The sequence below is a fragment of the Manacus vitellinus genome, unplaced genomic scaffold (assembly GCF_001715985.3).
Source record: "Manacus vitellinus isolate BGI_N305 unplaced genomic scaffold, ASM171598v3 scaffold_0_pilon, whole genome shotgun sequence".
Taxonomy (NCBI): domain Eukaryota; kingdom Metazoa; phylum Chordata; class Aves; order Passeriformes; family Pipridae; genus Manacus; species Manacus vitellinus.
In genome coordinates this window covers 45,250,456-45,267,509 of record NW_021938789.1, presented here as the reverse complement: position 1 = coordinate 45,267,509, position 17,054 = coordinate 45,250,456, and the positions used below count along the sequence as shown (strand labels likewise).

The 17,054-nt window shown below is 40.5% G+C and overlaps 1 protein-coding gene across 1 annotated transcript; it reads right to left on the bottom strand.

The window, feature by feature from the left end:
* Nucleotides 1-324: 324 nt before the first annotated feature.
* On the bottom strand, nt 325-12,241 carry LOC103766201 (alcohol dehydrogenase 1). Its single transcript, XM_008933218.3, has 9 exons — nt 12,071-12,241; nt 9,031-9,132; nt 7,740-7,878; nt 5,593-5,680; nt 5,265-5,484; nt 4,312-4,572; nt 3,700-3,835; nt 2,243-2,381; nt 325-778 (listed from the first exon to the last, which is right to left on the bottom strand). The coding sequence occupies exons 1-9, from the start codon at nt 12,086-12,088 to the stop codon at nt 754-756; spliced, it is 1,128 nt and encodes a 375-aa protein (XP_008931466.2). The 5' UTR covers nt 12,089-12,241; the 3' UTR covers nt 325-753.
* Nucleotides 12,242-17,054: the final 4,813 nt, after the last annotated feature.

The window sequence follows — 17,054 nt, the reverse complement described above, 5'->3', positions numbered from 1 at the left end:
TAAACCCATACTGATCAACAACTAAAACAACCCCAAGAAAGAGGTACAAAGGTAAAGGAAAAAAAACAACAAAACCCACCAAAGACAAACCACAACACAGAACACCACCACAGCAGTTTTACATAAGATGTCTGGAAGTGTTAATTTGCTAAAATATCCAGTGGTGAGACATTCTTCAGTACCTAAGTCTGTGATTTACTTAAATATCATTTACTGAAATTATTAACTCGAACACATGGTCAACATAAATTTTAATTTCTGCAGTAATTTCCTTTTCCTTGCCTATCAGGCACTGGAATGCTAAAGTCATTCGGGATGGATACATAGTTCTAACTGTTTTACTTTATTGAACTGCATGCACAAGTCTCTTAAGCTTGCAGTGTTACGAAGCCCTGTTTTCTTAATTTTTATTTTATTAAAAGATTGCATATTATAAGTAATTTAAAAAATTCAAAATTTTTATAACACCTGTGGCAGCAGCAAGTTCTGTAACTCATAACTGGCTATTAAAAAATTACAGCACAATGTAGAAGATTTAAAACAAGAATGAAGAGAAGGAGGTAGAAAGAAAAACATTTTTTCATTTATAAATGTTGTGCTTGAAGTGTGGAGTTCGAGCCTGATCCTTTTATTCAAGGATGGTGCTGGTAGACCTTTCAGGAATGTCTTGGTTTGTATTTCATATCAGTTGTATTGGAGGATGGTAAAGTTTGTACTGGTGCTGAACCATCTGCTGCTTAACATTGGAGAATCCTAAAACGTCAGGACACTGCGAATACTGCAATATAAAATGACAAGTTAGTGACTGCAGAAAAGCCCTGGGCTAACATCAGTAGAACACTGCTGTTTTCTCTGATAATCTAGGCTACTGCTGTCAACCAGGGTATTCCCTCCCTGCCTGCCCCCATCCCAACTTGCAGCAAAATGACAGAGCAGATGTGCAAACCTGGTTGCAGCTGCAGAGAACAAAATTCACATAAGACTGCAAAGGCTTCACTGGTGAGGCCCAGGGCTCCTGGTATTTAATTACCAACTATAGCCTGGCAACTTCTTGGGAGGGGGGGCTTAGATTCATTTTTCCAATGACAAATGGCTGTAAGGGTAACCTCTGTCTGGTACAACTTATTCTGTGCTGAAACACTGAAGTATTTCACTCAGTAAAAATGATCAGCTGCAATGTGCCTCTGTCTTCAGGTTGACTATCAGTATTCTAGCAAAGCTGATGACATCTCTGTCCTCACCGATTTCCCATTTGTTACACTAAAAACTAAAACTAACATTTATAATACGTCTAAAATAAGGACAATCATAAAATGAAGTGTGTGCTGCATCGTTAGAGCCTGAGAACAAACCTCAGGGGGTTAAATTCTTCTGTTACATGCTTTTTCTATTCAGAGCAAGTAACACCTAAAATAACTGCTAGAAAATGACAATTAAAAGAAAACATGAAGGTAATTCTCCAGACTGTGTAAGTTACTAACACCTAGAACTTGAAAAAAGGGTAGTCCCCGCACACTAAGATATACAAAAGTATTTCCTACTTCTACCAAGGACAATTTTGAATTTCCATGATGAACCTTTTCAAATGTCTTTGGCAAAAAATATTTCCAATTTCAATACCCTATGAAAGCAGAGCCTGAGCTGAACTTTCACAATATTTGAGGAATGCACAAGAGCCAAATTCTGAGTTTGTAATGTATATATACAGCAAATACTTTCCTTTTTGAAAAGCTCTGAAGTTCAAGGTAGAGTACCCAGAGACTTCCGAACCAATTGCACTGGGACTGTTACATAACTCACAAGAGGAATGGTAAGTTGCTCTTACAGTAAACATAGGCTTTTACTGTGTTCCTGCTCCTCATCCTCAAGTGTTCCTTGGAATGCGATGTAGCTAACCCCTGGCACTCTGCAGCTTAGCATTCCCATGCTCCCTTGGCTGTGTGCTCTTTTCCAATGAGTAGTGGGCAAAGACTTCCTCATTTGCATTGTCTTTTCTCACTTTCACCCCTGAAAGGAAGGCCAGGGCCCACAGCATTTCAAAAGCTGAAGGTTTGCTGACTTTTTTGTCATGGCTGCAACCCATGGGCACACACTGGGAGAGATTAAGGGGCATAGTTGGCTGCCTTCCCCATTCTCTGCCATGAAGTCAGGCTCTGTCTTACTGTACAGATCCTTTAAGCTATTTATACAGAATCTTTACTGTGCTGAACTGCATGCACATTTACAATGAAACAATGTTTACCTCTTCCCTGTCCTCAGCAAATCAAATCCTTCATTGATTTTTGTGAAAGGAAGTTTGTGGGTTATTAATGGATCCAGAACAAATTTTTTATTCATGTAGTCAGCAACCAATTTAGGGACCGAATCTTTACTCTTCCAGCCTGAAAAAAACCCCCAGAGACAATGAATAATGCAACATTAATGCTTGTGAAAATAGATAAAACCCACAGCAGCTTAAATGTTAGATAAACTTGCTATAACAGAATATCAGGACGAAATATTGCAGCGTGTCTTTACCTTTGTAACAGGGTGCCAGCAGGAAACATAGGATGAAGTGCAGCTATTCCACGTGTGGCAAACCCAGTAAGTGCTTTACTGGTAGAAGACCAGTAAATATTTGAATCTTTACAGAATCCAAACTTTCCCCCACATCAAATACTGTTTCAACTTAATCCCATTTCATACAAAAGCCAGAATGCTGACACCCATTGGTAATCTGCTAAGTGGAAACTTGATTGTCTGGTCAGAACTGGGGTGGGTGGTGGATGTGTATCTTTTTTCTTACAAGCACTATTAGATAAAGCTGTCACAAACTGTAGGATGCCCTTCCAGAGGAATCTAATTTGTCTCTGCTATTTTATTCAGGTTCCTGTTGAATACATCAGAGAACTGGCTGTGAGTGAGAAAACCTGTTGCTGGAAACAAGTTTTCTGTGGCCTTCAGCTTTGTGTTGAGTGAACTAGGACTTGCTGCATGTGAGACTGCTGGGAGAGCTCCAAAAAGAGAAAGAACTGGAAGGAACTGTCAGCAGCTGTCCAGGGGCTGAGCTGGGATCTGACATGTGTGGAAATCAGCTGGTATGACCCCTGATGTCCTTTATGGTCCTGACTCTCGATTTCTCCCACTGTCTCTCTTTCTCTCCCTCTCTTTCTCTCCCTCTTGTTCTCTTTTTTTTTTTTTTTTTTTTTTTTTGCTATGGCTCTTTTTCTCCCACTCCCTCTCTCCTCTCTTCCTCCACTTTATCTTTTTATCATTTTCTCTTTTTTCTCCCTTTGTCCTTCTCCTGTCTTTCCCTTTATCTCATTTCCTCTGCTTTATTTTTATCTCTTCTCCTCCCTTCCCTCCCCACCTTTTCTTTGTTCTACCTTTCTCTCTCCCTTTCTTTTTTCTCATTTCCTCCTCTTATTTTCTTTCTTATTTCCTCTTTCTTTTTCTCTATTTTCTGTCATTTTATCTCCTCCTTTCTCTCTCTCTTCTTCTCTCCCCTTTCTTCCTCCTTTTTGTTTTTCTCCCTCCTTCCCTTGGTGTAAACTAACAATTCCCATAATTAATTCCTTATGTACTTCTTTGTCAGCAGAATAGCTATCAATATTACTTTCTTTAAGAAAATTTAAGCAGTGAATTTGACATATCCTATTTCATCCAAGATGATTTACAAGTTTCCCAAGCCAATTAAACCACAACTTTCCAAGTCATTACCTCCAAAGACAGAGCCTTTCCAGCTGCGACCAGTGAAGAGAAGCATGGGATCAAAAGTGATCTTTTGTGCTGCAGGGGGCACTCCCACAATCACACTGACTCCGTAGTTATACTGGCAACAGGCCAAGGCTGCGGTCTGTATTTGAAACAGAGGGACACTCAGAGTCTTAAAAGATTTGCCACTGGGGCACAAAAGTTTGAACTCCTCCTCCTCCCAGGGTTCTACTTGCAATTTGTTTTCTGTAACTGGGACCACATAAAAAAATTTCCATTGTATCTGCTCACACCACTGAATCTGCTGTTAGGTATTCCTAGCTTTGTTCTCCTTCCCTCCCCATTTTGTCTCAGTCATTAGTGATAAGGCACAGTTGGAAAGCAGATAATGGGCTATGCGAAATTTAGCCACTCTGATTAGGCCAGGGCACTACAATGAAGTTCCCTTTCCTGAGTTTCTGAGCATGCTTCTGTCCCTGCATCTCAGTGGCAGACTTGACAGGTTAGCTTGCTGCTTTGCAGTGGCTCTCAGCTCCTCATCCTTGGTGCTCAGTGGGTTAGTGAAGAGAGTGCTAACAAGCTAGTGCCTCATTTGGCCACACGCTGTGGTTGCATTACCATGGTATCCGTGCGGCCGATGACCTCGAAGGAGTAATCCACACCCTGGCCGGTCATTTCCATCACCACTTCATGAATGGGCTTCTGGAAATCTTTAGGGTTGATGCAGTCGGTGGCTCCCAGCTCCTTGGCCTTGGCAAACTTGTCACTATTGATATCCACGGCAATGATGCGGGAAGCTCCAGCCACCTTGCAGCCTATGATAACGGAGAGGCCAACTCCTCCAAGGCCAAAGACAGCACAGGTGGAGCCTGGTTCCACCTATAATAACCATGTAAATATGGAATACTGTTACAGTCTAGGAAAAGTACAATGCATTTTCTCATTATTAACATGATTTCACTTAAGACATTTTTTTAATCTAGAGATTAGAGGAGGAATTTGCAAATGCATACCTACTAGTGCAGTAGCCAGCTATACTGTTATAAACCTACATGTGGCTAAGAGAAATTATCCCTAAAATACATTTCTGAGACCAAGTTTTCATTATATGTCTCAGCTTCAAGTTTAGACGCACCCTTTTTTTTTTTTAATGATGCTTTATATTCCAGTGGTGTTAAGATCTGTAGTGTCACTCCACTGGAGTCAGTGCCAGCTGCCATTCATGTATTGCTATGAATTATGAGTGTTACATATACAACCTGTGAATTCCTAGACTTCAGTTACAATAAAACAAAAATGCTCTGTTGTAACATTTTATAGGGGTGATAAAGCTATGAGGGAAAACTTAAGAAATGGTAATAAGTATTTTTACTGAATTTTGAATTGAAGACTTCTGAGTACCTTAGAGAAAGAGAATCTGAAGTAAGCAAAGAACTAGTGTCTTCTTTCCACCCTGATGTGATGTAAGCAGAGCCTATACCTCCTGGCTGCCATGCTGATGACCCCCTTGCAGGCCACACAATCCTGAACAGACCCCATGAGATATCAGAAACACCCACCACAATACTTACCTTGGCAGTCTGCAGAGCAGCCCCATAACCAGTTGAAAATCCACAGCCAATTAGACAAACTTTTTCCAGAGGAGCGGCGGAATCAATTTTGGCTACAGCAGATTCATGCACTACTGTGTACTCAGTGAAGGTACTTGTACCAAGAAAATGGTGAATTGCTTTTCCTTTGCAGGTGAATCTAGTGGTGCCATCAGGCATTAATCCACCACCCAAAGCAAGGCTGTTTGAAAGATGACCAGAAATAATGGCAAATGAAATCTGTTGTGTGTAATCAGTTTTGTATCAAGAAAAATCAAATTAGGGTTGTAAGTAACCAAGGAAAACTCACTCATTTTTATTGCACAGGTTACCCTTGGTGCCTAAGCAACTCTTGCACTCCCCGCACTGTGGAATAAAGAGTGGAATAACCTTGTCTCCTAGAAATAAAACAGTAATGACAGAGGATTAGAAAAGGCAAACCAGAAGCATACAAGTAAAAACGTGAAGCAAGTGTATTTAATTGCCAGGCAAATGTTTATTAGGAGTACAGTGATGGTTTTATTTCTGCTGCTCTTGGAAGATAAACCATCTCTCTGTGTTTTATATAAAGGACATCATTAGGGCAAAGTTATGACAACTAATTTTTATATGCAAAATTCCTAGTGTCTTTCCATAGAACTGAGTCTATGTCATAAACCCATGTTTGCTACTGATATTCCTGAACTACTTATTCAGCAGTTTATTGCATCTTCTGTGTAAAAGGAAAATAGTAATACACAAATAAAGAAACTGAAATAAAAATTGACATCACCTAGACTGCAGTGCCAAGATAACAGGGCTGTAAGCTGTGCATACAAAGAATGAGGAATTAAGCATTAACTCTCAGTCCTCTTGAGCCTCTTTGCTACTAGCAGTCCTATTACTGTTGCGTCGGAGTAAAGGTAGGCAAAATATTTGTCAGAGAAGCAGTAACACAGACAAACTAAGCCAACATCTCTACTTCTCTTGCACAATTATATGATTAGCAAAGAAGAACATAGCTCCCCAGTGCAATTTTTTTCTCCTGTGCAATTTCCACAGCAATGATGTATGGTAAATCCCTAATAATCTCTAAACAGGCATTTCCTAATAGAGATCAATTTATGATTTGTCAGTTTTAAAATCTGGCTAATCCTTGACACATTGAAAGTCCAGGGAATTTTTTGATTTTCACTAAAAATGGAAAATGCCTACAGAACATGAAATGCTGCCACTACCCCAACCCTCAGTTAACTGAGAAATATGACATGGGCTTAGAAATCATTCTCCTAAAGAAACTTTGCACATCATGGAGCCTTTTTTAGAACTTGAAGGTGTAAATTAAGCAACATCTGAGAAATGTGATTTGGTGCACATGTGTGTTCAGGCATGCTGCTTCATCTCACCTGGAAACATGAGGCAGCAAGAATGAGACAACAGAGTGATTTATGAACCCAGACATAAGAGAAAAAGCAGTTAGAGCTACTACTGAAATTTGCAATATGCGTATTTGTTCGGCATTAAAGCAAAAATCTGTAATAAAATTTTTTCTTATACACACCAGCCTGCTTTGGACAGACTTCTTACTCATCGGTATGGACAAAGACACAGGAAGTACGGAGCATTAAAAGTGAATTACTCAGGTATCATAACCAAGCTGCCTGGAAATTGAGCATTTCTATGCAGATTTTTTTCACTGCATATTTTTCTCTTTATAATTTACCCCTTGTTATAATTTGTTCAGTCCTATAAAAGCATACCGAAATCCCATCTCATCTTGCAGCAGCTGGAGGAAAACCAGCATCTTTCACTGACCATCTACGCATTGTTGCTCAAGGAGAAGGTAGTGAAAGGAGCAGCTGGTCTAGAGGAGTGTCCTCAGAGCAATGCAGCCCTGAGGGAGCAGTGCTGGCTCACCTGCACTGGTGCTGCCCGCACGCAGAGCCTGCAGTAGGATGGGTGCTCCAGTTGTGCCCTGATATTTTTAAAGTGAAGTAATTGAACACACAGACCTAAGTTCTGGTTTACTGAAGTCAATGGATTATTTAGCTGTTAGGAGAATTAAAAGAAGGTACTTTGACATGTTGTCTACTGCATTGCTTTGCCTTATTCTTGAGAGAGATTAGTTGTATAAACTGTGTTCAAAGAATCTGCAGCTAATACCTGATTTCCTATGACCAACAGCAAAGAATCTATTTTCTTAGTCCCATGACAGGAAAAGTGCTCTGTAGGTGGAAAGCAAGCTGCAGGTGTTTTTCCCAAAACCAAAAGAAACTGAATAGAAAATCAGAAAATTAATCAAGATTGGGAATTCAGAAAGACCCAAGCACAGGTAGTGTCTTCTAAGGTATCCTTGAAAAGAATCGAAGTTGGAATATTTTCCTCAACAATACAAATACTCACAAGTGTAATAATATTTGACTCAAAGAGGAGTCAGGAAACTCAGTACAGGGTTTGTGTTCAGTTGCTGCTCCATACCTGGTTTGAACGAAGTCACTCCCTGCCCAACACTCTCCACAACACCAGCTGCTTCATGCCCAAGAATTATTGGAAAAGGCATAACCAGTGCACCAGTTATCATGTGGTCATCAGAGCGACAGATCCCTGTGGCCATGATCTGATTTACAGCAAAGACAACAATATTTCAGCATTTAACTATGTCACATCATATGTGGAAGTGAAATGATATCTCACATTTGGAGAAGTCATTTGCTTTCCTCCAAAATCCAATATGTATACAATAAATCTACAGGTAGCACAGTTTTGGTTGTGTGATTCAAAATTTTCATGGTTTGTATTAGTCTTTAATCTACAGAGCAAGGGTCCTTTGTGAATGTTTTTTCTGCAGTACTGAGCTGTATAGGTAGTCACATTGACTATCTGGCAGAACCAATGTTCTAGTAATACAATTATATAGGAAGAACAGAATAAATTAAATTATTCCTAATGTTTATATATAAATACATAAAAAGAAAAGTTTATAATATTACAAAAATGTTACAAAATTATGTAAATTAACCGCTACATATTTATAAACGTAGAAATATTGTGCATATTTTATATTTATTATATTTAGATTATATGACAATATATAATAAATTATGTATTATAAAATGATATTGAGAATTACATAATAATTATTACCTATTATTTATATATTTTAAATATTTGTATATGCTACATATACAAAACTTTAGGCTACACATAGTATTTTATATCATGTTTTGCCTTTTCTTGCAGCTAAAACAGCAGTATTTCTTTTGAAACATTCAGGTATGTATTTACAACTTTTATTCTGACAAATGGAGTTGTTAACCCCAGGAGAGGGTTTTCTCACTTCTGTAACACTTGAAACTGCTCTAAAATGAAAACTTAAAACTGCTGCTGAATTCCACTGAGATCAATATCTTGGCAAAAAAAGAAAGCCCTACTGGGCTGTTTCCTAGCACAGATTCAAACAAAGTAAAAGAAAATTTCTTGCTCTACTCTACAGGAGATTCTGATTTTTTTCCTTGTACTGTAATTTTTTCAGCTTATTTGAAAAACAACTGGCTGTAAACAAAAAAGCCAACCATGAAAACGTTTTTTTTTAAGAAACTCATTATCAAATTTAGGACTTTAAACATATTCTGTAGGAGCTCACTGATAAGTAACTGCTCTCTAGTAGAATGTTTTCTGACTGGATCTTAAAAATCTATAAAAATAATTCTGATAAAAAGCAAGATTGAATGCAAGTCATAAGAGTTGTTTTAAATTTTATTTTTAGTACCTTTATGCGAACTTCATGTTCTTTTGGTGGGGCCACTTCAACTTCCTCAATACTAAATGGTTTATTGGCTTCCCACATTACTGCTGCTTTGCATTTAATAACCTGCAAACAGAACAAAGAAAACAGGAATGGCACTTGCATTTTCAAGTCACCACAGAGATTCTTACATTTCTGCATGTGAAATTGCTGCTCATATCTGTGGAGAAGAGAGGGAAAACTACAGGAAAAACCCCAAACAATACATAGCAAAAGAGCCAACACCAAAGGACAGTGTAGGCCCATGATTTTCCTCCACCAAGATTGTGTTTGACTTTGCTCGTATTTCTGTCACATCAAGTTTTCGGCAGCATGTATAATAGTCTCCAGGATAACTGGATACCTTGTTCATACTCATTGGTCCTTCTCTAACTTCCTTGGAGGATTTTTTTTTTGCCATGTCAGTGATTATTTGTGTATATCTGTGTCTTCTGGGAGATGGCACACTAAATGATGCCATGTATCAGGTGGTGATAAAGTCTGTGTTGCCTAGAACTGCCTGTGTTGAGAACTGACAAAATTGCTAAAAATGGAATTCGGAGCCTAATACAGGTTTATAAATGTTTTAGTAGAGCCCAAATTGAGCCATGAGGTGATGGCTGAAAGGACACCTATGCTAAATGGTGCAGCAGCACGCAGAGGTAATCCTGAATAGAACTTTCAGCACAATATTATCCATGCTTAGGTACCTTCCTTCTCAGAAGGGACATTTAGCTCAGATGGGGTTACTACCCAAAACAGTGGTTTTTTTCCCTTGTCTGTTAGGTTAAAGTTTGTCCATTAGTTCTTCAGGTTTTGTCCAGGTACTGACAGCTCTTAGGGTTCCTCTGACCATCTGCCACTGAGAGAAAAATACACTCAGAAGAGAGAGGAGCATTGTTCTCTCCCAGGCTCTCAAACAGAAGGTTTCCTCCCTGCAGTCTCAATCCTAGTGTATTCAAAAGCAGCATGGCCTCTCTGTCCCTATATCTATTCCTGTCCTTCCTTGTTGGTCTCAGCCCATCCTAGTTCCTGGAATATGACTTTCTATGACAACCTTATGAGTGACACAGTACCCTCAGTCACTCTATTAAGTCTACTGACTGCAAGTGTTCGGGTGGCATTATCTTGAGAGGGAAATGGAGGGGAATTGAGTCCATGATGAAGAAAGTTTAGCACATGCATGAGTATCCTGCATCACTGGGCCAACTTATCTCCAGTGTGCTGCAAAATTCACAGGGGAAAACAAGCAAACAAATTTTTCGTATCAAAGCTTTTGAAGTAGAAGTAGAAATAATGTCTAGTTCTCCATGAACTGTAAACTGGTAACAAAGGAAATAATTACAAGGAAATACTACACATATAAAATAAAGTAGCACACTATCAGCAGCTAGACACAAAGTGGGATGGGCCCAATGCTTTGAAAAAAACTGCCTCAGGAGACATTAACACTAAATGTAACATTTCATGTGTCAAATGCGTGATTAATAAAATATTCACAAGTTAGACCAAAGATCACATTCTAAAGGGCCACATTTTCCAGGAAACTTATTTAAAAAAAAAAAAACAAAAAAACAAAAAAAAGGTGATTTATGTATTTCTATTGTATCACACATAGCACAATGATGATTTTATGACTTGCACATGCAAAGAACATGTAGTGTTTCCTAGAACAAAGGTAGCCAGCAACTGTGGATTGCTGAGAACAAACAAATCTCTGCTATAAGACATTGGTTAACTGTGTATTGTTCTGGTGGTTTTGTCCCTGAGAACGTTTACGGATTACGACAGAATCCCACAGATGCACCACCAGCACACTATCACCCACTTCATCTGTCAAGACAAGCACTGGCTGGAGTCAGGTTTTTTCTTTGTGTTCTACCAGCCCTGCAAGTTACTGTGGTGGGAGAGGGGGAGGGTAGGTGCAGAAACACACCCTTTTACAGGGCATGAGGATTATGCTGCTTGGTTACATAAAATGCATGGTAGCTCCCACATCATTCCAAGATAAACATGGTGAAATCAAGGCACTTAAGTTACATTACAACACTTCACTTACTATGCTTAGCCCAAGGTTGGGTAGAGAACTGAACTTGGTGAATCTATCCACAAGTGAGCTACAATTAATTTTGCAGTTGCAGTAATTCAGAGTTAAAGAGAGCATTTATTTTTTTTTGCCTTTCTCTTGTTTTAGTTGGTTTTAGAATCGAGAAGATAGCCAGCAGTAACAGCAAACGATCCTGGTGCTTTCTTAAGGCACATTACAGCAAGGTACATCCTTTCAGTTGTTTTCTATTTCTAGGTTCCTTGTCCATCAACCTTTCTTGCAGGTCCCTGGGTGTATGTGAGCACCTCGGCAGTAGTGCAAGAAGCAACGGGTATTGGTATTAACCTACATATCTTGTCACTTATTTTCTAGCAAAGATGTTCCTATTCATTTTAGTCCCAGCTCAGCACTGCATTGCATATGAAACTTACTTTTGGTCTTCATTAACTTAAGTTTGAGACTTGTTATATACATATTCAAATTTAATGACTGTCCTAATGTCAGCACAATTACACCCCAAAATTTAACACATATTAGCTAGGTCCTTGTTTTAGAAAACAAGCTGATATGAATCATAAATAAGATAAAAATAGTTTAAACCACTGGGGGATCTCCGAATGGAAACTGATAGAGCAGATAAATACATTGATCTGAACACTTCCTACATTCTATCCTATTTTAAACTATCCAATCAAAGATTAAAAAAAGTTTGCTAACCCAGAGAGGAAGTTATTCTTGTTCTGGTGCTGTTACCTCATTTTGCCTCAAATAAACTATTGCCTTGAAGAGTTAACAACCATCTTCTAGGAGAGTACAGTGGCCTGCAAATAAAGACAGTTCTCCTGTACCAGCTTCATCCTAAACTCCCATCTGGTGCTGTACCACCAGGACTCACGGTGTCCCTGGAAAGAATTTGCATTTAAAAATGCATTACTCAGCTGCAGCAAAGAATCAATTCTAATACAAACTTTTGCTTACTTTTCCTGCTGTACTCATGTTGACTGGTGTGTCTGTTTCAAATCTTGCCACCAAGACTTCACTCAGCCTCAAAGCAGTCGGGTTGCTGGCACCACAAGTCCTCTCCAACACACTGGAAGCTGGTCTTACAAAGTGCTCCTGAAAGTGGAGCTCCGAGCTTTTAGCCAAGCCTCCCAGCTCAGAGTCCCACCCCTTAAACAGGAAAAATGCTAGAATGAAAATAAACCACTTACCTGATGAAACCTCACTCTCTACATTGCTTCCGTCTTCCTGATTCCTTTGTCCCACACTTCCCTACCCTTTCTTGCATCCCTCTTCTGGTTTCTCTCAGCATCATGGGAAGAAAGCAAAAGCCCTGGCTGAAAGCTTTTCCCCTCTTTCCACCTCCCTGGGAGCTGCTCTCCAAACCCACAACTCTCAGTAGCACTGTATATGCAAAGAGAAAAGGGGGGAGTGGCTCTTGAATTCACAGTGACAGAGACACAGTGAGAACATGAAGGCTTTGCTGATGAATTTGGTGACACTTGTAAGAGTCCAGCTGACATATTAAAACATGTGATTGTGCAAGCTTCTTAAGAAACATACACTCACTGTCTGGCTGCAGCTGTACCAGCTCCTAAATTCTTAGTTTTCCAGTCCGGTTACTGATTAATCTGTTGGAATGGTTTTCACTTCATAGTGTCCAAAGGCAACGTGCCAGTTGTGCTGATTGGAAAACAAAAATCAGTAAGTCAGCAAGAACAGCTGGGACAGAATGCATGTATCTGACCAGACACAAGACCCTGCTTGATTTGTGAGTGCCTGACCCATCGGTTCCATCAACACCCACAAGCACAGGCCCCATCACTGCTCATATGCCCACACAGCCTCTCCTGGCACAACGTGCTGGTGCAAGGGATTGGGTGGAGGTCAGCACTGCATGCCTTTGCTGTGGGCTTCTTTTCAAATTATTCCCAGCATTTTGAAATCAAGCTTTTTCCTTCAGAAACAAGAAAAAAGAGATAAAATGCTGCATATAATCTGACCAGTCCTGCTGGCCGCACTGTTCCTGATACAGGCCAGGATGCCATTGGCCTTCTTGTCCACTTGGGCACACTGCTGGCTCATGTTCAGCCAGCTGTCAAACAGCACCCCCAGGTCCCTTTCCTTCAGGCCGCTTTCCAGCCACTCTGCCCCCAGCCTGTAGCGCTGCATGGGGTGGTTGTGACCAAAGAGCAGGACCCAGCACTTGGCCTTGTTGAACCTCTGGGCTTGTTTTGGCTGGGGTAGGGTTAATTTTCTTCCCAGTGGCTGGTATGGGACTGTGTTTTGGAGTTGTGCTGAACACAGTGTTGCTAATATAGAGGTGATTTTGTTATTGCTGAGCAGGGCTTACACAGAGCCAAGGCCTTTTCTGTTTTTCATACTGCCAAGGTGGCGAGGAAGTTGGAGGTGCATTGGAGGTTGGGAGGAGACACAGCCAGGACAGGTGACCCAAACTGACCAAAGGGATATTCCAGACCATATGGCATCATGTTCAGTATATAAACTGGGGGAAGAAGGAGGAAGGTGGGGACATTTGGAGTGATGGCATTTGTCTTCCCAAGTCACTGTTACACATGATGGGTCTCTACTCCTGTTAATGTATTTATAGAAACATTTTTTATTGTTGTGTATGGCAGCAGCCAGATGAAGTTCTATTTGGGCTTTAGCCCTTCTAATTTTCTCCCTGCAAAAGCTCACAACACCCTTGTAATCCTTCTGAGTTCCCCTCAAAATTTTCCTCATCTCTTTAGCTATATGCATATCAAAGCCATGACTTTTTTTTTCAGGGAGTGGAGATGAGGCCATCTGGAAACGTTGTCCTTCGGCCAGAGTGAGTGCCTTCAAGTGAGAACACTGGACAGTGGATCCTGTCTGCAGCCTGCCCAGCGGTAGGTGGCAAGGTCTTTAGGAAAAAAGGACTGCACACGGTGCCAGAGAAGCGTGAGTCGACTTACGTAACTGTATTGCAAAAGCTGCTTTATTTGCCTTGCTCTGCCCAACTCCTAAAAACAGTGAGGGTGAGGCTGCAGCTTGAAGTGTACAATGACCCTTACATGCAGATAACCTACAGTGCCGCCCCTTTGTGACTTGCTGGCCTAGGCCCACTGGCTCAACCCTTTGCGCTAATACTTTCCAAATGATACTTAACTGATCCCTAGACCCATCCTCTCCCCTTTTAGGGCAGGTTCCTATGAAGGGAACTTTTCTTTATGCTTATCTACATGTTGTATTCCTTCTTATGCAATTAAAATCCCTTCTTTCTGGTGAGCACTGACAGGACCTGAGGGAATGGCATGAAGCTGTGTCAGGGGAAGTTTAGGATGAATATTAGGAAAAGGTTTTTCACCCAGAGGGTGGTTGGGCACTGGAACAGGGTCTCCAGGGAAGTGGTCACAGCACCAAGCCTGAGAGAGTTCAAGAAGCATTTGGAGAACACTCTCAGGCACATGGTGGGACTCTGGGGCTGTCCTGTGCAGGGCCAGGAGTTGGACTTTGATGCAGGTCCATTCCAACTCAAAATATCCTATGTTTCTCTGGATATATGATTCAAAATTCCTTTATCAGCTTTTTATCTCACTTTATCCAACTGAACATGATGGACTAATACTCTCCCTCCAGTGGTTTACTAACCTCAGCAGAATCCAGTGAAATGTTGTGCCAGAGGCAGAAGAGAAAGAACATTTTGGAGGTGTTCATGGCTGGTGAGCTTGCACACAAAAGTTAGAAGCAGTGGACAAAGGCCTGTTCATGCAACTCCAGGCCGTCTTTACTTGGGGACTGTAACCTGGGCAAATGACACGAAGCATTGGCCATGCTCAGCAGATCGTAGCCAGAGCTGCAGTTTCTGACTACAAGGTGCTTGTAGTGGAAGGTGGTTCTTGTTTACTGACACTTCACAGGCACTACAACCTGCTTCCCACTCCTCACTCCTACCAGGGCTGAGCAGCCTTGCACTGCTTGCTTTCCTGAAGCAATGCATGATGTTGACTCTAGGTAAGAGAGCGAGGGGTTTCAGAAACAGCTTTCTTTTAACATAAAATTAATTCTTCTGCACCAAACCTGACTCAGTTTAACAGGAGAATACTTGAACCACAGCTCAAGTGACTTAACTCTTTAGAGAAAAGAAGCTTTAAGGGCAGTTATGCATCATAGATTTTAGTGGCAACTATACACTCTGCCCTACAGATTATAAAATACATATTAGCTTTAGCTAAAACTTAAGCAGTTTTAAAACCAGGTTACTTTCTCCTTATCTACATTGCTAATTTTTAAGCTTACCAAGGTAGATGCATGTTTCTTTTCAGACAGCGATTCTGTTGAAATTGAAAATTCAGCATTTTTTCCTACTGTGTGATAGCAATTTTCACGTTACTCTTTATGAGTCTTTTGTTCAGAGCTTGGTAACACAAAGGATTCAGCTCTGGGATCCACATGGCAGTAGTAGGTAGGAAAAAAACCAACAACATCTCTGAAGTCTCACTCTACATAGTACAGAAGCTGTGACTGCTCCAACCCTTCTGTATTCTTCCACCTGCACATTTAAGGTTGTCCAGAAGATTAGGTACACAAAACACTGCAGGTGCTCATTTGTATTGAAGAGCAGAGATAAAACTGAGCAGCAGGTAGGATTCAGAGTTTGCAGGCAAGGCAGGTTAAGCTCTTCAAAAAGCTTAGGGGTCATATCTGACATTATACAAATATGCATGTCAAGGCAATGGAGTTGAATTAAACACATATGGGATGATGGCATCCAGTTTTGTGAGAATGTAAACAAAGACATCCAGATATGAACACCTTTCCAGAACACACAGAAAATAAGTCATATGCTCATGGGACAATGTCTTATTCATTTTAATGCGCTGAAGAACAAAAGCCAAAGGTGGAAGCTGCAAATTAGCTAAACAATGGTTCTGAAAGTGTGAGTTTAGAGCAAGTATTATTTTGAAGAAAAAAATAATATCTACTGAATCAAGTATGAACACCCCTTTTTTAAATAATGCCTTTTCTTCCTTTTAGGTTTCTGAAAATAGCCAGACAAGGCAAACAAGAAGAAAAAAACCCACATCTTACACTACTTGAAGTAAAAATGGAGCAAAAGGGAATGAATATGAATCAAACATTTTATTATTTGGCTTTAGGATTGTCAGTAGTAGATGCTGTTGTCTCAGCTAATACAGCCACCTTCTTGGAGAGAGACAATTAAGCTACACATTTCAAAGATGGGCCAAAGTTTATTCAGCTTTAGATTTGGAAGTTACATGGAACTCCATCTCTGCTTTTCAGAGTAACTTATGACAAGAAGAATATGGGCTTACTCAAACCTTATTTTAAAACCTCCTGCAGAGTAAATGGATACTTTACCATAATATGAACCAGCACCAATAACTGTGTGGTGAACCCATGATCTTCAGTGTGATCTACAACACAGCCCAAGCAATCTAAAGTTCTGTTTAAGTCAAAGAAACGCTGGAACTCTTCAAATGTCCCTGAGCTTATCCTCAAGCTCTAAGGACTTTAGGAATGCCACTCCTGCACTCCTGCAGCTGCCCTGAGCCCAGGTGATGATACGGTTTTTCAGAATAACTGGTCACTGTGGATCCCCTCAGCAGCTGCACCCCTGTGCAGTATGCCAGCTTGCACTGCAAAAAGCACCGTCAGTGGTCAACTTCTTGACCAAAACCTCTAAGATGGGGGCATTCAGAGAGGCTTTTTTCCACTCAAAACATTCAGGTGCCCTCCTGCAGAGTCGTGTCTAGAATCAAACACTACTGCTCCATAAGCAAGCAAGGAGTCAACGAGCATGTACAACATGGGACATGTGGAAACCAAATCACAGACAAATTCACCTGAATCCAGGAAAAGGACAAGCAGGGGGACAGTACACTAACCTGCAGTAATGCAGTGTTTGGGAAATTGCCACAACACAGATGCAGATGAATGCTGCATGACTTCAGAAATC